Source organism: Hyla sarda, chromosome 4, assembly GCF_029499605.1.
Source record: "Hyla sarda isolate aHylSar1 chromosome 4, aHylSar1.hap1, whole genome shotgun sequence".
Lineage (NCBI taxonomy): Eukaryota > Metazoa > Chordata > Amphibia > Anura > Hylidae > Hyla > Hyla sarda.
The window spans coordinates 6,039,122-6,061,038 of NC_079192.1; the positions used below are offsets into that span (position 1 = coordinate 6,039,122).

General features: G+C 45.0%; 1 protein-coding gene across 1 annotated transcript; it reads left to right on the forward strand.

The window, feature by feature from the left end:
* The first annotated feature begins 215 nt into the window (after positions 1-215).
* On the forward strand, positions 216-5,435 carry LOC130367163 (olfactory receptor 1009-like). Its single transcript, XM_056569566.1, has 3 exons — positions 216-339; positions 1,886-2,007; positions 4,509-5,435. Exons 1-3 carry the CDS (start codon positions 216-218, stop codon positions 5,433-5,435), a joined length of 1,173 nt encoding a protein of 390 aa, XP_056425541.1.
* The last annotated feature ends 16,482 nt before the right edge of the window (positions 5,436-21,917 follow it).

Genomic DNA, 21,917 nt, shown 5'->3' on the forward strand with positions numbered 1-21,917 from the left:
CAATACAAAAAACATGTCTCATGAAGGAATGATTGGCGGAGGAAAGGATAAAGGAAAGAGCAAAAATGCCAGAACATCAATATATATCCAAAATCCACAAAATCTTTATTGATCAACATTTAATAACATAACAAAACAGATGAGGGGCAGCCACCCAAGAGTCCTAGCCAAATGTATTAAAGTGCAGATAGAGTGTATACAAAGTGCAATTACAAATGACTTGGTCAGAGTTATTTACCTGTAAAAGACATGCTAGACTAAAAAGGATCGACACGAGTTTTGATGTCTTCCTTAGGATGTCACCTAGTGATTTCTTCATGCAGATAAAAATCCAGCAAGGTTGGATGAGGATGCCACAAACTGAGTTGTAGTGACAGCTGTTTCACACCATCAAGGTGTTTTTTCAGACTACTATACCTCACCTGTGTGGGAGGGTATAAAACTTCTTGCTCACATGATGCAGGTGAGGGAGGCATGTACAAAATGTCCACAAAAAATATTAAATAAAAACAAAGATCAATTGTTAGCACAATGAATACATGAACATACGTAAATCAAGCCTATAATTAAGTCCTAAAATACCTGATGCATGGATTTTTATGGGTGTCACACTGAAGCAGTGCCTTCTGTCTGTCTGTGCCATCCTTTGAAAGCACTCTTTCAATGCCAAATATTTTTAAACATTTGTGATCGCCTACAATGAAAAAAAGAAAAAAGAAATCAACAAAAAGAAACATTATATATATATATATATATATATATATATATATTCCATGTTAGTACCGCATTCATCAGCGTATAACACGCATTTTTTAGGCTAAAATTTTTAGCCTAAAGTCTATCTGCGTGCTATACGCCGATAAGCCGCTGCAGTTCAATGATTTAAAGCGGCGCTTTAAATCAATGAACTGATGCTGCTTTTGCAGGTGCAGAGACCTGCTGGATTCTCTGCCCCTGCCTTTGCTGGGGTCTAGAGCCCTGCTACCGCCGCTTATCTCCCCCTTGCTATCGGCGCCGCTGCCCCTTCTCTCCCCCTGGCTAGCAGCGCCGATAGCCAGGGGGAGAGAAGGGGCAGCGGCACCAATTCCGGCGCTGCTGCCCCGTTGCCTCCCCCATCCCCGGTTGTATAATTTCCTGTTGCCGGGGTCAGGTCCGCGCTGCTTCTGGCCTCTGGTGTGGCGTCCCTGTTGCTATGCGCTGCGAGACGCAATGACAATTGACGTCACTCAATCACTATGTGCAGCGCATAGCAACGACGTAGGGGATGCCACACCGGAGGCCAGAAGCAGCGCAACGCCGGCAACGGGTAATTATACAACCGGGGATGGGGGAGGCAACGGGGCAGCGGCGCTGGCAATGGGTGCTGCTGCCCCATTGCCGGCACCGCTTCTCTCCCCCTGGCTATCGGAGCTGGCAATGGGGCAGCGGTACCGATAGCCAGGGGGAGAGAAGGGGCAGCGGAGCCGATAGCAAGGGGGAGAGAAGCGGCGGCAGCAGGGCTCTAGACCCCCGGAAAGGCATGGGGAGAGAAGTGGGCAGCGACGGCCTCTCTCCCCGTGCCTTTCCTGGCGGCTTCTGGGGGTCAGAAACAGTGTATCGGGGTATACACATTCACACACACGCACCCTCATTTTACCAAGGATATTTGGGTAAAAAACTTTTTTTACGCAAATATCCTTGGTAAAATGAGGGTGCGTGTTATAGGACGGTGCGTGGTATACCCCGATAAATACGGTATGTCATTGAGGAAATTTCTTTGGAACCAGACCTCCTCAGTGAGAAATAGAAATTTACTTTTACATCTCTATAGTGGTCCATATATAATTCAATGTTTTGTATATTCTTATAAATAAATATTCTTTAATTATCTGCTAATGACTTACAGACTTTATTCTAGATTTATCTATGGACCGCAACACCGGAGACTCATCAGACGATAGCAGAGATATCTCCGGGGGGTTCTTCTACCTGGTCCCTTGTCTTCATCTTGTAGATAAATATCGTCAGGTAATGCTTCACATTCAGGGGTCTGGTGGTCATAGAAGCCGACGCTGCTCCTGTGTAACATTGTCCTCCATCCCCCCAGAGACCTGAGAGCAAAGAGAAGAGATATTCATCTGAAAATGAAGAATAAAGTAATATCTGATGTAAGTGACATTTATATAACATTACATGTGAGGCTTTGAGATCAAAAATATTGTACAATCTACACAGATCAGATATAACTATAAAACCCACCTTACAAACATTGTGTCTCTCACACCACTGACACAGCTCTGACCCATTGAGCCCCGGACCCAACAAGACTACTGAATGTGTCTTGTGGTATCTGCACCAAGACATCAGCAGCGGTGAGGAACACCCCACAAGACCGGACATTTTTGAGAAGCTCTGACCGGCCGACAGACCATCACAATTTTACCCTTGTCGCAGTCTCTCTGATCCTCACATTTGCCAATTTTTCCTTCTTCCAACACTAACTTCAAAGCCTGACTGGTCACCTGCCGTTAATATCTCCCACTCCTGAGGGGCGCCATTGTCACCAGATAATCCATATTATGCCCGTCACCTCTCAGTGCTTTGCATTATGACGTCCGGTGATCACAAACAATGGACGCTGGATGATGCACAACTGATGCATTTCTGGCATCAGTTGTGGCAATTTTTGCCCAGGTTTGCCAGAGCCGGACACTGCAGACATAGTTACATAGTTACATAGTTAGTACGGTCGAAAAAAGACATACGTCCATCAAGTTCAACCAGGGAATTGAAGGGTAGGGTTGTGGCACGATATTGGGGAAGGGATGGGATTTTATATTTCTTCATAAGCATTAATGTTATTTTGTTCCAGGAATGTATCTAATCCTGTTTTAAAGCTGTTAATTTTTCCTGCTGTGACCAGTTCCTGAGGTAGACTGTTCCATAAGTTCACAGTTGTCATGGTAAAGAAGGCGTGTCGCCCCTTGAGACTAAACTTTTTCTTCTCCAGACAGAGGGAGTGCCCCCTCGTCCTTTGGGGGGGTTTAACCTGGAACAGTTTTTCTCCATATTTTTTGTATGGGCCATTAATATACTTATATACGTTTATCCTATCCCCCCTTAAACGTCTCTTCTCAAGACTAAACAATTGTAACTCCTTTAATCGCTCCTCATAGCTAAGATGTTCCATGCCCCATATTAGTTTAGTCGCGCGTCTCTGCACCCTTTCCAGCTCTGCAGTGTCCCTTTTATGGACAGGTGACCAAAACTGAACAGCATATTCCAGACATGTAACTCTAGTATTTCTTATCCTTGTAATTCATGTGTTTTGTGACACATTGCAGTTTATGTTAGTGATAAATCTTGTTCAATCCCTCCAGTGATTATTTGTTAATCAAAATTCCACAGTTTTGCAAAATAAAACAGGAGCACTTCCACACAAAATACAAATACAGGCCAATATGCCCACCAATACAGCCATGGACTTCAAGACTCCAAATGCCTTCAAAATGATCCTTACCCCCCTCCGTGCAATCTTCTAATACGTCTGTGTACTATAGTTAAATATATAAAGATACAATAATAAAAATTAAGGAGAGAGAGACCTGTCGTCTGTCAGAAATTTACAATCATTCAAGACAAAAGTAGGAGCACCTTTTAATTCCAAGGGGAGGAATGTTCTCTTTCCTCTCAAATCCAAGAAAGCCCTTTTTCCATCTCATCTGGTGTTCTTCTCCAGGATTTACCTCCCCTATACAAGTAGTATCATTACCCAGGGACCTCCATCTTCTTCTCCATACACTTTATTGATTTCAAATATAAATTTATTAAACCATTTAGCATGTTTTGGGGACAGGCCCCTATCTGAAGAGTTATAGTACCGCTATGTGCAATTTATAAAATGTACTAAAGAAACTGAGCACCCGACTGTCCAAGACACAAAGTTACATATCGCTGGGGCTTAAACCCTTTTTCTCCCCATGTGTCTTGCTGCTCTATCTATCCTACACTATTCACACTTCAGACCATCACTAATTCTTTTATTAATCACTTCCTACATAAACCTCATCATTTGTGTCTAAAAATTTGTGACATTTGGAGCATGTATGCCTCCCACGCCAAATGGCATAGGGAGCGATAAATGAGGTTTGAAGGAGACTCTGCTTCGCACTATGGAGGCATGATGGGGGCTCGCCGCCCCCGCCCCCCCTACATGTGATTAATGAGCAGACTTGTGTGTTGTACCTGTAAATAAACAAGTGTTTATTTCCTCAGAAGCTAATTCCTCTTAATAGACATGTCCAGATGTATCCAGTTACAGAGTAAGCTGAGCGCGGGCACATCTGTATTTACCATCACTTATATGGTAACAATGTATTCACTACACTGTATGGGTAATAATTTTATTGTAAAATAAAACCATGTTATAAAAATACAGTATACTAGACAATATATGTTACTACATTTCTCCATTGGTCATATATTGAGGTCATTCTAACATTATACCTACTGCCTAAAACTACATACAGGAGAACAACAGGACGGAGGTCACAGAGATCCTTCTCTTAGGATTTAAGGTCAATGGAGGTTTAAGACTTTTCCTGTTCTGTCTGTTCCTTGTGGTTTATTATCTGATAATATGTTGGAATCTCCTGATCATCACCCTGGTGTCCATCAGCAAGAACCTCCACACCCCAATGTACTTCTTCATCTCACAACTGTCTATCAGTGACATCTTAATATCCACAGATATTGTCCCCAATATGCTCCACATCCTACGGAATAATGGGGGGACCATGACTTTTATTGGTTGTATGACTCAATATTATTTATTCTGTACCTCAGAAGTATTTGAATGTTCTCTCCTCGCTGTGATGTCTTATGACAGATATGTGGCCATCTGTAATCCTCTCCGTTACTCTTCTATCATGACAAGTGGACATTGTGTTATACTGACCGTCATCTGTTGGTTCATTGGATTTTCTGTTACTTTGATTTATACCATAACAATAGCAAAGCTAAACTTCTGTGGTCCTAATGTCATTGACCATTTATTTTGTGACCTTGTTCCCGTACTGGAGCTTTCCTGTTCTGACACCATCATTGTCCACTTGGAGAATTATGTAATAGGTATTCCAGTTATTCTCTTTCCAACCACCATCATTGTATTGTCTTATACTTATATAGTTTTAGCAATCCTAAGGATCTCATCCAATATTGGTAGACAGAAAGCCTTCTCCACCTGTAGCTCCCACCTTATTGTGGTCTCCATATTCTATGGGACTATATTCAGTGTATATATTGTTCCAACAAAAGGCCGAACACTGACCATGAGTAAAATCCTCTCCCTGCTATATACTGTGTTTACTCCTTTGGTCAACCCTATTATATACAGTCTGAGGAATAAGGACATTAAGAAAGCCATACAAGAAAAACTCCATAAGAGGGTGACCTAGTAAATCATCTACAATGTTTTGGGTAAACTATTTAAATGTTTTCTTCAGACAATTCAACCGTACTGCAACAAAAAGTTTGGTCTCAACAAGACTTTAAAATATATCACTTTTAATAAAATCCCTGGGTTGGGCCTTACACTACACAGCAAGCCAATGCCACTGTAATCCTTGTCCACATTCTGTTTCTGCTGAGGAAACACTGTGGCAGTTAGCAAAGTCAATGCAGGAAGGAGGGTATGGTTTTTATTTATTTTTTTATTTATGTTTTTCTTTTTTTCTTTACAGGAACAAAGCTGGACTAATTTGGATCAAGAGCCATAAATAAAGAATAACGTTTTTTTTTTTTGTTTTTTTTACATTTTTAATCAATAAAAGGGTTATTGAGGGCACTGGGGAATTTTTTAATTTTTGTTATAAAGCTGTTGTATTTATGTTTTCTTTTTTATTTTAGGCTTAGTAGTAGAAGCTGTCTAATAGCTGACATTCATTACTAAGCTATGGCTTAGCATTAGTGCACAAAACAGCTAGCTTTAATGCATTAACCCAGAGTTTCAAAGAAAAATTGTCCAGTATTGAATGGGGAGAGATTATCAGGTTGGCAACAGGGAAAAAAAATGTCCATTGGCACCATGGTAATTCAGGCTGCTGCGGCTGCTGCTTTGTTTTCTATTATAAAGATTATAGGAAATAGGGTGGGATATTATGCTTTAAAAAAAAATGTATTAAAGAAAAAAAAAAGTAAAGTCATTTCTACCAAGCAGCAACAGCCTTCCATTTTTTCCCATTGCCATCCTAATAATGGAATTCAATGAGAACAGTGCAGGTGGGATGGCACTAGGTTTTAGGTGCAGTGATTGTGGACATGGAAACAATAGTAAGATGAAGAAAGTTCCTGCACTCACTTCTTCTGAATTATCTGCTTTTACTCATCCATACAATAGTATATACACGCGCGTTTCAGCTATTAAGCCTTTGCCAACTATATCAGTTGACAAAGTCTTAACAGCCAAAACGCATCCTGCTTGTATTTACTATTGTTTGAATTTAGAAAAGCAAAAGACATTAGAAGAAGTAAGTATAGGCACTTTCTTCCATTTACTAATAAAAGAAGCCTGCTACAGACAAGTCCTGGACATTTTCATTTTTATGCTCTTGGCCTGACAGTTCCAGATTTTTCCCAGTAGCCCTGGTGCCAGTGGGAAATGGGCTAATAACAGGTGGTTACAGTTAAAATTTTTATAAGCTAACACTAAGCCCACTAAGTTTGAAAAAAACAACAACAACACACACACACAACAGATTTAAAAATACTTTTTATTTTTAAATAACCCCTTTAAGTCATGTCAATAACCTTTTTATCAAGTAAAAAAAAGGCAAAGGAAGTGTTGTTTTTTATTTTCCATTTTTAAGCTGTATTAGTCAAGTCTTCTCCCTGTAAAAAGAGATTTCTAAACACTAGTAAGAAAAAGAAAAATGAAACAAAAAAAAAATAAATTAAATTAAGCTCCCTTCTCCTCTCATTGTCAATGCTAATTTCCACAGGGTTTCATTGGTAGAAGCAGAAGGTGTGCCTATTTTAGCACAAAATGTGCCACAAACTTTCTGCTTCTATCTGGAAAACCTTGTGGCATTCAGTAGACCGCAGTAAACCTGCCCTGTATACAACGGCATTGTCTTACTGTATGGTGTGGTAAAAAATATTTTCAAGGTTGAGCGCAGGTAACCTAATACACTATGCTTTGGTTTTATTATCCCTAGCTTCCTGTATGTAAGCAGATTCTGCCAAAATGAACTTGAGGTTTGAGATTTTTTCAATCGAGTACAGCTCGAATCCATGTTTTTCAGGTTCGGTTCACTTACAGCAATAATGAGGCATCAGACCTTTCTGTCCTAATGGTTGGTATAAGCCTGCTTTGTCCCCAGCTTTAACAATGTAATGTGATGATCTTGAATATGCTGGAACCATGACACATGGTGCAGGCATCATACAGGGGGCTGCAGGGCCATGCACGAGAGGAATAGTGGGAAATGAGCGCTTTCCCTATGAGCCTGATTAAAGCAATGAATGGTCAATGTAACTGAGTCGGTGACACTGACTATAGCCTTTCTATTAGTTCTGAGAAGGAAAGCTGTCATTGGTGTACTGGAGGCCAATGCCCTATCAGCAGTTACCTCAGCTCACACATCAGTGTGGTATTCATTGCTCCCAGCTAAAGGATCTTATGATGCTATTACAGAGGCGTTTATCCTGTAGGTTATAATGTATTTTCACAGCACTGTGCAGATTTTGTCACCATTCACACAATCCTTGTCCTCATTGGGGTTCACAATCGTATTGTTCTATCCCAGACACAACCACACTGCATTGTGGCCAATTTAAGGAAGACAATGACCCTATCAGCATCTTTGTTGAAACATGGAGGAAACTGGAGAATTGAAAACTTTCATCCCAACATTGAGAGAACATCGAAAATCCAGGTTACACTTTAAAGTCCAGCAATTTAAAAAAAAAAATAAAAACAACCCATGTAAACTCAAAATTGTACCAAACAAAGTCAATAAAGATTAGTGAATCAAGCCCTTAAAGACCGGGTTTAGTCAGAACTTTGCTAAAAGTTCAGTTAGATGCAAACACTTTAAGAGGACACAGAAAGAGAAGGAGGAAGGATCACATGACATCAGGGTAGCACAAAATGCTTTGCAAACAGCTATCCCAGCTGATCAGAAGGCAGTATAGAGGGGATGTCAGAGCTACTATAAAGCCTATGTATAAAGCTTCAACAGCCATTTTAGAGAGAGTGTAGGTTAGGTGAAGATCTCTGTGAGGGACAGTGAGTAGTGACCAACACAGATAGGAGTAGAAACATACATAGAGTATCTCCCATAAGTAAGATCACCTCATCATTTTAGTAGATGTTTTCCTCTATCTTTTCTTGTGACAACACTGAAGAAATGACCCTCTGCCCCAATGTAAAGCAGTGAGTGCATGTATAAAAGTGTTTAACCCTTTCCCAACACATGACATACATGTACATCCGGGGTCACGTGGGCAGACATAACGGGGGCCCGCCGTTCGGGTCCTCATCATGACCGGGAGATGCCCACTGCTATTAGCAGCGGACATCTGCCGTTAATAACGGACATCGAAGATCGCTCAGATGTCCGTCATTTAACTGGTTAAATTCTGTGATCTATACAGATCCTGACATTTAAACATTAAATGCTGCTATTCCCTGGTGTCTAGTGGTCCCATATCACGGCAGGGCTATGGGTTTCTAGGGAAGCCTGAGGCCTTACCTTGTCCTCAGCATCTTCCCTTGCACCGTGATTGCTTAGCAATTGAGCACAGATTTAATGAATCAATGTAATACTATAGCATTACATTGATCTATGTAAGCCATCTGATGATTGCTTATGATAGGCCCCTAGGGGTGGGGGGGGGGAGGGTGTAAAAAAAAAAAAGGACAAAAATGTTTTGAAAAATATTTGAAAAAATCCATCCCCTAATAAAAATTCAAATCACCCCCCTTTTTAATTTTTTTATATATAAAACACTGTACAACCATGAAAAAATACCCATATTTGGTATCGTTGCATGTGTAATTGTCCGAACTGTTAAATTATCATGATTCTGATCATGCACAGTGAATGGCGTAAACGCTAAAAAAAATTCCAAACACCAAATTGCTGATTTTTGGTTACAAAAAAAAAAACATAATAAAAAGTGATCAAAAATCTAGTACTACACAAATGTGGTACAATTAAATAATAAAGCTTGTGGTGCAAAAAAAACAAATCCTAACACAGCTCTGTAGGTGGAAAAATAAATAAGTTATAGGGGTGGGAACATGGTAATGAACAAAGTAATTTTTTTTTTCAAGGTTTAAATTTTAGTTTGACCATAAAACAAAGCAAAAATTTGTCAAGTTTGGTATCATTGGAATCGTACTGGCCCATAGAATAAAGATGGCATGTCAGATTTACTGTATTTAAACTCCAAAAAAATTATTGTCCTGCAAAATTCTGCAATTCCATATTTAATTTTTTTTAATTTTGCCCTACATATAATTTCTTTCTGGCTTTGTAATACATTTTATGATAAAGAAAAGTATATCAACTCACAATGCAGAAAATAAGCCCTAATACAACTTTGTCAGTTGAAAAATAAAATAGTTATGGGTCTTAGAAGGTAAGAAGGAAAAAAAAGCTAGCCAGAAAAAAAAAAATTGCTGGGTCATGAAGGGATTAATGTTGTGTCCCTTCAAAATAACTCAACACACAGCCATTAATGTCCTAACCTTATCAAAAAAAAAAAAGTGAGTAAATCTCTAAGTGGAAATGAGAGCAAACTTTGTATAAATTGTTACCGTTATAGATGCCAAATACATTTTTTGTTAAAATGCCATTTGCGATTTTTTAACAATAAAGAACTGACTGTGAGAAGCTCAGAAAATAAACTGAAGAAAAAAAAAGGCAATAAGGAAATATAAAATACTGTAAATAGGAAAAACAATATCTTCTCAGTTAAAGGGGACTCACCAGGACAACCCCTCTTTATATAGTTTATTATTGACATGTAACGCCCAAATTAGTGTGAATCCACTGTGCTAAATAAAAAAAGGAGCTTTGGGCCAATTCCAAGAGTATAAACACCATCTAGGTTTAACTCTTTATCCCTCTCCAGGATGAAGAAGCTGGACTTCTGCTAGAGGGTATAACGTTGCTTCCCAAGAGTGGTCCCGATGTAGGGAGTGGTCAGTCAGATCCAGGAAAAAGAGCTGTAGTCCAGTTTTAGTGTCAGGTACAAGTAGAAAAGTCAGATGGCAGAGGATCAGAATTAGTGGTTTGGGTGAAGCACAGAATGGTGGTGGGAATGTGAAAAAGCAACTGAGACCTGGTTGGGGTGATTACCAGGATAGACCATATGCCGGTGAGTGACAACTGCTGATGTTACAATTAGAGATGAGCGAATTTCAGGAAATATTCGATTCACAACGAATGCGAATATCGCCGCAATTCTATTGCGCAAATCTCTTCAATAAACTCCATTTTACAACGTTCCAGGCTCCAGGGCATCTAAAATGGTGGATCCACATGTCGGTACATTGGGTAAGGGATGCTGGGAAGGCGGGTAGGCAAGGTGGGAAGGAAAGTAGGTGGGATGACCCTGAATCACATGCAGGATGCAGCCTATCAGCAGCCAGCCACCCCTGTGATGTCACAGCCCTATATATTCGGCAGCCATTTTGAGGCTTGTCATATCATTCATTACACTGCAGAGAGATAGGACGGACACCGTGTGTGTATGTGCTACACAGAAAAGCTAATTCCAGCAGCGTTTAACATCCTTCTAGTCACATCAGCGTTCTTGTGGACGGAGAGCATTGTGTTTTTTTCACTGAAAAGGAATTTTACTTAACTTCCCAGTCACTATTTTCAGCATAGTATTACAGAGAGGGGCAGAGAGATGTGTGTTGCCTCATACATTTCAACAAGCTATCTCAACTTCATAAATATTAGCAGAGGAGGCAGGAATAATGTTTCAGCACAATTCAGTCTCTTTGTTCCCCAACAAATCATCTGCTGGTTATACTAGTCTGTAGACAGTATAATACACAGCAGTCCATTCCTAATAGTCTGTAACAGAGTGTAATTTTTTGTTTAATACACAGCTTTTTTTGGCTTCAGTGCTGTTGTGTATTGCTGGTGTTTTACAAAAAAAACTGAGTTTTTAGGCATATTGTTGCCCATTTTTCTGCCCTCATTAGTGCATACCGCATACGTACATCCAAGTAGCGTACTATTTTGTACCTGTTAATCTGTCAAGAGCCTACATACTGTGATAGGAGAGACAAAAGTAATCACTGGCTGGTGTTTTACAAAAATACTGAGTTTTTATGCGTACTGCAGCGCATTTTTCTGTCCTCATCAGTGCATACCGCATACATACATCTAAGTAGTGTACTATTTTGTACCTGTTAATTTGTCAAGGGCCTAAGTACTGTGAAAGTATGGACAAAAATGTTCACTGGCAGGTGTTGAACTCTTGCTTTTTGCTTTTTTGCTTTTTTAAGCGTACTGTAGAGCATTTTTCTGCCCTCATCAGTGCATACCGCATAAGTACATCTAAGTAGTGTACTATTTTGTACCTTTTAATCTGTCAAGGGCCTACATACTCTGAAAGGACAGACAAAAGTAATCACCGCATGGTGTTTTACAAAATTACAGAGTTTTTCTGCGTACTGTAGCGCATTTTTCTGCCCTCATCAGTGCATAACGCACACGTACATCTAAGTAGTGTACTATTTTGTAACTGTTAATCTGTCAAGAGCCTACATACTGTCAAAGAAGAGAAAAAAGTAATCACCGGCTGGTGTTTTACAAAAATACTGAGTTTCTATGCGTACTGCAGCGCATTTTTCTGCCCTCATCAGTGCTAACTGCATACGTACATCTAAGTAGTGTACTATTTTGGACCTCATAAGTGCATACAGCATACCTATATCTATGGCTGCTTTCACACTATGTAAAGTACCCATTATATAATGTCCGTTATAAAATAATGGGCGATCACAGGGTTAAACGGCCATTAGAAAATCCCTAATGGACGTTAGAAAATCCCATTATAGTATATGGGATTTTTCTAATAGCCATTTTATCACGTTATCGCCTGTTATTAATAACGGATGTTATTTTGTGACGGACGATTGAACGGAAGAAATAGTGAATGCACTATTTCTCCCATTACTAGACAAATACTGTTTTAAGCATAGTGAAGCGTATTGCACTCCAATCATATACACACTAAGTATGTCAGGCAGAGAATTGCCAGGACGTGGACAGAGGCCTAAATCCTTCAGGCAGAGGTCGCAGCAGACTAGGGGCGAGTGTCAGCAGGAGTCGCAGCGAGAGGCCTGAGCTCCCGTTTTCAGCTACCGGTCGTGTCTCGACCAGCAACCCATCTGCCATTATCGATTGGTTACCTCAGTCCTCCACTTCATCACAGGTGACATCCGACACCCCAGTCAACAGCTGTTTGGTTCCTCAGACACAACCCTCAGTTGGCATGGCCCGGGAGCAGTCCCTGTCCTCCCATTGCCTCTGTCCTATGCTGTTCCCTCTTCTAAAGAAGTATCTTATACTGTGGGTTCAGCTCCACTATTCACTGAGGATGATTTACTAGAGGACAGTCAGCAGCTACTGATCAGCCAAGAAGTGGAGGAGAGATCCGCCGCTTCCTCCGCTAGGCGGGCAAGCAGTGATGATGAGAGTGACGTGGGAGGCGGTGTTGCCAGAGTTCAGGGTCTTGAAGCAGACACTGTTAAGGAACCTGAGGAGGACATCAGTGACGTGCAGACACTTGTTGATGATGATGAAGCCGATCGCAATTGGGAGCCGGGTAAGGAGGGGCTTCATCATCATCAGGAGAAGAGAGTTGCAGGTTTCCCGTGAGACAGCAGCTGAGCCAGCAAGGTGGTAGCATGGTTGGCAGTCAGTATGGTGGCAAATGGGGAAAGTCTGGAGCTAAACGTGCCCGGGCGAGACCACCTGCTTTGCGGCAGCCTACCTTTCCAGGAGGTAGTGGAACTGGGGTACCTGGAGGCAGCGGCAGTAGCAGTCAATTACTGCGGACTGTTGGTGGGAAAATCAGCTACTCGGTGGTGTGGCAGTTTTTCATCAAGCAATCGAAGGAGGTTCACATAGCCACATGCAAGATATGTCGGCAGAAGGTGAAGCGTTGCCAGGGTCCCAATGTTGGCACCACGGTCCTGCGTCAACATATGCTTCGCCAACATAAAGTGGCCTGGGAGAACAGTGTCTCTGATGTAGTGGTCCAGCCTGCTGCCTCACCCAGTGGCACACTGCTTCCTCTTTCAGCCATCCAAGGCTCAACTACCTTAGCCAAAGGGATCGGTGTGTCATACCCTCCTTCTGTCGCTCCAGATGCTCCTGTTCCCACTTTTAGTCAGCCATTCTGCCAATAATCCCTCCGTGAATCCATGTCCAAGAGACAACAGTATGCACCCACTCATCCAATGGCGCAGAAGCTGAATGTGCTCCTGTCTAAGTTGCTGGTGCTCCTCTCCCTCCCTTTTCAAGTGGTGGAATCTGCACCTTTCAGAGAATTGATGGCTTGTGCCGAGCCGAGGTGGAGAGTGCCAAGCCGTCATTTCTTTGCGAAGAAGGCAGTACCAGCCCTGCACCATTTTGTGGAAGAGAAGGTGGTCTAGTCCTTGAGCCTGTCAGTGTATCAAAGCGCTAGGCAGCGCCGACGTCTGGAGCTGTAACTACGGTCAGGGACAATACATGTCTGTCACGATGCCGGCTGGCAGGTAGTGGATCCTCTGTGCCAGAGAGGGATTGGCGTGGACCGTGCTAGTGGATCGGTTCTAAGTCACTACTGGTTTTCACCAGAGCCCGCCGCAAAGCGGGATGGTCTTGCTGCGGCGGTAGTGACCAGGTCGTATCCACTAGCAACGGCTCAACCTCTCTGGCTGCTGAAGATAGGCGCGGTACAAGGGAGTAGACAGAAGCAAGGTCGGACGTAGCAGAAGGTCGGGGCAGGCAGCAAGGATCGTAGTCAGGGGCAACGGCAGGAGGTCTGGAACACAGGCTAGGAACACACAAGGAAACGCTTTCACTGGCACGATGGCAACAAGATCCGGCGAGGGAGTGAAGGGGAAGTGAGGTGATATAGGGAAGTGCACAGGTGATAACACTAATTGGAACCACTGCGCCAATCAGCGGCGCAGTGGCCCTTTAAATCGCAAAGACCCGGCGCGCGCGCGCCCTAGGGAGCGGGGCCGCGCGCGCCGGGACAGGACTGACGGAGAGCGAGTCAGGTACGCATCCCGGCTGTAGGCGGTATCGCAGCGCCCCGGGTCAGTGGAACTGACCGGAGCGCTGCAGTGAGGAGAGTGTAGCGAGCGCTCCGGGGAGGAGCGGGGACCCGGAGCGCTCGGCGTAACAGTACCCCCCCCCTTGGGTCTCCCCCTCTTCTTGGAGCCTGAGAACCTGAGGACCAGACTTTTGTCCAGGATATTGTCCTCAGGTTCCCAGGACCTCTCTTCTGGACCACAACCCTCCCAATCCACTAAAAAGAAGTTTTTCCCTCTGACCTTTTTTGATGCTAAAATCTCTTTGACGGAGAAGATGTCCGAGGAGCCGGAGACAGGAGTGGGAGGAACAGATTTGGGAGAGAAACGGTTAATGATAAGTGGTTTAAGAAGAGAAACGTGAAAGGCATTAGGAATACGAAGAGAAGGAGGAAGAAGAAGTTTGTAAGAGACAGGATTAATCTGGCGCAAAATTTTGAAAGGACCAAGATAGCGTGGTCCCAACTTATAGCTAGGGACACGGAAGCGGACATATTTAGCGGAGAGCCATACCTTGTCTCCAGGGGAAAAAATGGGAGGAGCTCTTCTTTTCTTATCCGCGAATTTCTTCATGCGTGAAGAAGCCTGTAAGAGAGAATTTTGGGTCTCTCTCCATATGATGGAAAGATCACGAGAAATTTCATCCACAGCGGGCAGACCAGAGGGCAAGGGGGTAGGGAGGGGAGGAAGAGGGTGACGGCCGTACACCACGAAAAATGGGGATTTGGAGGAAGATTCAGAGACTCTGAAATTATACGAGAATTCGGCCCAAGGTAGAAGATCTGCCCAGTCATCCTGGCGGGAGGAAACAAAATGTCGTAAATAATCACCCAAGACCTGGTTAATTCTTTCTACTTGTCCATTGGATTGAGGATGGTATGCAGAAGAAAAATTTAATTTAATCTTGAGTTGTTTACAGAGAGCCCTCCAGAATTTAGACACGAATTGGACGCCTCTATCCGAGACGATCTGCGTAGGCAACCCGTGAAGACGAAAAATGTGTACAAAAAATTGTTTAGCCAACTGAGGCGCTGAAGGAAGACCAGGAAGAGGGATGAAATGTGCCATTTTGGAGAATCGATCAACGACCACCCAAATAACAGTGTTGCCATGGGATGGGGGTAAGTCAGTAATAAAATCCATACCAATCAGAGACCAAGGCTGTTCGGGGACAGGCAGAGGATGAAGAAAACCAGCGGGCTTCTGGCGAGGAGTCTTATCCCGGGCACAGATAGTGCAGGCTCGCACAAAGTCCACCACATCAGTCTCTAGAGTCGGCCACCAATAGAAGCGAGAGATGAGTTGCACAGATTTCTTGATGCCCGCATGACCTGCGAGATGGGAGGAGTGACCCCATTTGAGGATTCCGAGGCGTTGGCGTGGAGAAACAAAGGTCTTTCCTGGAGGAGTTTGCCTGATGGAGGCTGGAGAAGTGGAAATCAGGCAGTCAGGAGGAATGATGTGTTGAGGAGAGAGTTCAACTTCAGAAGCATCTGAGGAACGAGAGAGAGCATCGGCCCTAATGTTCTTATCGGCAGGCCGAAAGTGAATTTCAAAATTAAATCGGGCAAAGAACAGAGACCACCTGGCCTGACGAGGATTCAGCCGTTGGGCAGACTGGAGGTAGGAGAGGTTCTTGTGATCGGTGTAAATAATAACTGGAAATCTTGATCCCTCCAGCAGATGCCTCCATTCCTCAAGTGCTAATTTAATGGCTAGAAGCTCTCGATCCCCGATGGAGTAGTTCCTCTCCGCCGGAGAGAAGGTCCTAGAAAAAAAACCACAAGTAACAGCATGCCCGGAAGAGTTTTTTTGTAGAAGGACAGCTCCAACTCCCACTGAGGAGGCATCAACCTCCAATAGGAAGGGTTTAGATGGGTCAGGTCTGGAGAGCACGGGAGCCGAAGAAAAGGCAGACTTGAGCCGTTTAAAGGCGTCTTCCGCTTGAGGAGGCCAAGACTTGGGATCGGCATTTTTTTTGGTTAAAGCCACAATAGGAGCCACAACGGTAGAAAAATGTGGAATAAATTGCCTGTAATAATTGGCGAACCCCAAAAAACGTTGGATGGCACGGAGTCCGGAGGGGCGTGGCCAATCTAAGACGGCAGAGAGTTTGTCTGGATCCATTTGTAGTCCCTGGCCAGAGACCAAGTATCCTAGGAAAGGAAGAGATTGGCATTCAAACAGACATTTCTCTATTTTGGCATAGAGTTGATTGTCACGAAGTCTCTGAAGAACCATACGGACATGCTGGCGGTGTTCTTCTAGATTGGCAGAAAAAATCAGGATATCGTCCAGATATACAACAACACAGGAGTATAGGAGATCACGAAAAATTTCATTAACAAAGTCTTGGAAGACGGCAGGGGCGTTGCACAGGCCAAAGGGCATGACCAGATACTCAAAGTGTCCATCTCTGGTGTTAAATGCCGTTTTCCATTCATCCCCCTCTCTGATGCGGATGAGATTATAAGCACCTCTTAAGTCCAGTTTGGTAAAAATGTGGGCACCTTGGAGGCGATCAAAGAGTTCAGAGATGAGGGGTAGGGGGTAGCGGTTCTTAACCGTGATTTTATTAAGACCGCGGTAGTCAATGCAAGGACGTAGAGAGCCATCTTTTTTGGACACAAAGAAAAATCCGGCTCCGGCAGGAGAGGAGGATTTACGGATAAAGCCCTTTTTTAAATTTTCCTGGACGTATTCAGACATGGCAAGAGTCTCTGGGACGGACAGAGGATAGATTCTGCCCCGGGGTGGAGTAGTGCCCGGGAGGAGGTCAATAGGACAATCATAAGGCCTGTGAGGAGGTAGAGTCTCAGCTTGTTTTTTGCAAAAAACGTCCGCAAAGTCCATATAGGCCTTAGGGAGACCGGTTACAGGAGGAACCACAGAGTCACGGCAAGGGTTACTGGGAACCGGTTTTAGGCAGTCCTTGGAACAAGAGGGCCCCCAACTCCTGATCTCCCCAGTGGACCAATCCAGGGTTGGGGAATGGAGTTGAAGCCAGGGAAGTCCAAGGAGAATTTCAGAAGTGCAATTGGGGAGGACCAAAAGTTCAATCCTCTCGTGATGAGATCCGATGCACATTAGAAGGGGCTCCGTGCGGAAACGTATGGTACAGTCCAATCTTTCATTGTTTACACAATTGATGTAGAGGGGTCTGGCGAGACTGGTCACCGGGATGTTGAACCTGTTGACGAGAGAGGCCAAAATAAAATTTCCTGCAGATCCGGAGTCCAAGAAGGCCACAGCAGAGAAGGAGAAGGCAGAGGCAGACATCCGCACAGGCACAGTAAGACGTGGAGAAGCAGAGTAGACATCAAGGACTGTCTCACCTTTGTGCGGAGTCAGCGTACGTCTTTCCAGGCGGGGAGGACGGATAGGACAATCCTTCAGGAAGTGTTCGGTACTAGCACAGTACAGGCAGAGATTCTCCATGCGGCGTCGTGTCCTCTCTTGAGGTGTCAGGCGAGACCGGTCGACCTGCATAGCCTCCACGGCGGGAGGCACAGGAACAGATTGCAGGGGACCAGAGGAGAGAGGAGCCGGGGAGAAGAAACGCCTCGTGCGAACAGAGTCCATATCCTGGCGGAGCTCCTGACGCCTTTCGGAAAAACGCATGTCAATGCGAGTGGCTAGGTGAATGAGTTCATGTAGATTAGCAGGGATTTCTCGTGCGGCCAGAACATCTTTAATGTTGCTGGATAGGCCTTTTTTAAAGGTCGCGCAGAGTGCCTCATTATTCCAGGATAATTCTGAAGCAAGAGTACGGAATTGTACGGCATACTCGCCAACGGAAGAATTACCCTGGACCAGGTTCAACAGGGCAGTCTCAGCAGAAGAGGCTCGGGCAGGTTCCTCAAAGACACTTCGAATTTCCGAGAAGAAGGAGTGTACAGAGGCAGTGACGGGGTCATTGCGGTCCCAGAGCGGTGTGGCCCAAGACAGGGCTTTTCCAGACAGAAGGCTGACTACGAAAGCCACCTTAGACCTTTCAGTGGGGAACTGGTCCGACATCATCTCCAAGTGCAATGAACATTGGGAAAGAAAGCCACGGCAAAACTTAGAGTCCCCATCAAATTTATCCGGCAAGGATAGTCGTAGTCCAGAAGCGGCCACTCGCTGCGGAGGAGGTGCAGGAGCTGGCGGAGGAGATGATTGCTGGAGCTGTGGTAGTAACTGTTGTAGCATAACAGTCAGTTGAGACAGCTGTTGGCCTTGTTGCGCTATCTGTTGTGACTGCTGGGCGACCACTGTGGTGAGGTCAGCGACAACTGGCAGAGGAACTTCAGCGGGATCCATGGCCGGATCTACTGTCACGATGCCGGCTGGCAGGTAGTGGATCCTCTGTGCCAGAGAGGGATTGGCGTGGACCGTGCTAGTGGATCGGTTCTAAGTCACTACTGGTTTTCACCAGAGCCCGCCGCAAAGCGGGATGGTCTTGCTGCGGCGGTAGTGACCAGGTCATATCCACTAGCAACGGCTCAACCTCTCTGGCTGCTGAAGATAGGCGCGGTACAAGGGAGTAGACAGAAGCAAGGTCGGACGTAGCAGAAGGTCGGGGCAGGCAGCAAGGATCGTAGTCAGGGGCAACGGCAGGAGGTCTGGAACACAGGCTAGGAACACACAAGGAAACGCTTTCACTGGCACGATGGCAACAAGATCCGGCGAGGGAGTGAAGGGGAAGTGAGGTGATATAGGGAAGTGCACAGGTGATAACACTAATTGGAACCACTGCGCCAATCAGCGGCGCAGTGGCCCTTTAAATCGCAAAGACCCGGCGCGCGCGCGCCCTAGGGAGCGGGGCCACGCGCGCCGGGACAGGACTGACGGAGAGCGAGTCAGGTACGGGAGCCGGGGTGCGCATCGCGAGCGGGCGCTACCCGCATCGCGAATCGCATCCCGGCTGTAGGCGGTATCGCAGCGCCCCGGGTCAGTGGAACTGACCGGAGCGCTGCAGTGAGGAGAGTGTAGCGAGCGCTCCGGGGAGGAGCGGGGACCCGGAGCGCTCGGCGTAACAATGTCCTTTACGGCTCACTGGGTGAATGTGGTTCCTGCACAGCCACAACCCCAACTTGGACAGGTCACGCTGCTTCCTCCTCCACGCTCTCAGCCCGTTGGTCCTGCGACAGTGTGCGACTTCACCTCCTCATCCTCCACCATGTCCTCAGCCTCCACTGCCCAGACAAGTCTCAGTGGTCCTTTAGTATCCAACAAAATATTTTATTGAGACATAGGAAACAAGGTACATACTTCTCAATGTGTAATCCTGTACAGGATACCATCAAGTGTGACAACGGTACATATAAAAAGATGTACAGAAAATTCAAACAGGGTATAAAAAACAAGGGGAGAGGGCATAGTTTACACCAATATAAAGGGGTATGAAGGGAACCAAAGTACAATAGAGATCTCATCATAGGGCAAGCGTCCAAAATTATCACTGCCCACAGTATCCGTCTGGGCAAGTGGGACCCATAAGAGCATAGAGGGAATCGCACAGACTACAAATGCAAATAGAATGACACATCTACAGTATGGGGGGAGTCTAGCCATGGTTGCCAGATTTTGTAGAACAGGTCTAACCTATCCTCCCTCACCGCGGCCATTTTTTCTGATAGCATTATGGAGTTGATCCTATCCACTACAGCAGAGAAGGAAAGCAGGGGGAGACCACCATCTGGAGGCAATATGAATTCTGGTGGCAAGCATTATAAATTGGGCCAATTTAAAAGGGGCATATCTAACATGTGGTGGTCTATCCCCAACAGACAAGTTGCGGGCTTCAGAGGCCAACGTATATGTAATATGGAGCGTATCACTTCAACTACGGACCTCCAGAGGGCGGTAACCCTAGGATATTGCCATCAAATGTGACCCATTGTTCCTGGGACTAAACAGCCCCTAAAGCATTCAGGGGCAACCGATGGATACATTGTGTGTAAGCGTGTAGGGACATAATAGGCACGGTGCAGAAGTTTAACAGCCGTCTCGACCAAGGACACTTGCATGCTACCCCTTGTAATGTGTGCACAGCAGGAGTGCCATCTGGATATAGGGAGAGTGAAGTGCAATTCCGATTCCCATTGGGACATGTAAGGGAGTTTTGCGTCAGGGGGGGTGGGGGTCTGTTAGAGGAGGAGTATATCCTGGACAATGTTCCCGGAAGAAGAGGCGTGTAGAGTGCCATGGCTTCATATGTCGTAGTCGTCAAACCTGACAGTGACCCCACCATAGAGCTTAGAAAAGAAAAGACCTGGTGAACCCTAAAGCCCTCCCCTGGCGGAGGAACGAATCTATTGTTAAAGGTGGCTAGGGACATGAGCCGCGGGCTCACCAAAAAGTCATGTACCCTAAATAATTTATGCGAGTGCCACCACGCAAAACGCACAGAGTCCAGACCAGGGGGGAAAGAAGGGTTGGAGAAAAGTGGGGTAGCGGGAGAGACAGAGGATTGAAGAGATAGCTTAAACCTGACCAATCTCCAAAGAAAGAGAGAGTATCGAGGGAGAAGAGCCAACGAGGGCAGGTAACGGGAAACAGAACCAGTCAACCACATTAAGGAGCATAAAGAATATGGGGCTACGAGGTCATTTTCAAGAGAGACCCATCTAGGGTGCCCTGTCTTCGCATTACAAAGCAGCAATTGAGCCAACCGAGCAGCTTGGAAATATTTAACAAGATTAGGTACTGATAGGCCACCCAATGATTTATGGTAATACATAATTTTGCGGGGAATGCAGGGCCTACAACCTCTCCATATAAATTGAAAAATGTCCGCCTGATGTTTGCGAAGGTCCGGGACCCGAATAGGGATAGGAAGAGTGCGAAATAAGTAGAGAAGGCGAGGAAGGAGAACCATTTTAATAGAGTGGATACGACCCATCCAGGAAATGTGAGGTAGATCCCATTTCCTCATGTCCGCACAAAGAGATTTGAATAGAGGGAGGTAATTTAGGTTATAGAGAGATGAGAGGGAAGCAGGAAGAGCTATCCCAAGGTAGGGAATAGACAAGGAAGCAGAAGGTAGATCGAAGTTGAGAGATATAAGTTTTTGGGTATGGAGCGGGGTATGGCAATACAGCACCTCCGACTTAGACCGGTTTACCGTTAAACCAGATACCCCCGCAAAGCGGTCCAGGAGGGAGAAGAGATGAGGAAGGGAAACCAGTGGGGAAGTGAGGGTGAGTAGGAGGTCATCTGCAAAAAGATTAGTAAGATAAGAAGAGCTGGCTATCTGAACCCCCTTGATGTCCGGGTGATCCCTAATGAGTATTGCAAGTGGTTCCATTGCTAGCGCAAATAGCGCCGGGGAAAGGGGGCATCCCTGGCGTGTCCCTCTTTAAATACTGATGGGGGTGGGGGAGGGTGTAGGTAGTTTGAGGAATGCTTTAGGAGTGGAATATAGTGCACCTAGAGCCTGAAGAAAAGGGCCAGAGAAGCCCATATGCTGAAGGACTCCAAACAGGTAAGACCATGAAACAGAATTGAAAGCTTTTTCTATGTCAAGTCCCAGTAGAGTCAAAGGAGAGGAAGTGGTCTCCGCCCAGTGAATGATGTTTAGAACTTTCCTAATATTGTCAGGTGCCTGTCGGCCGGGTATGAA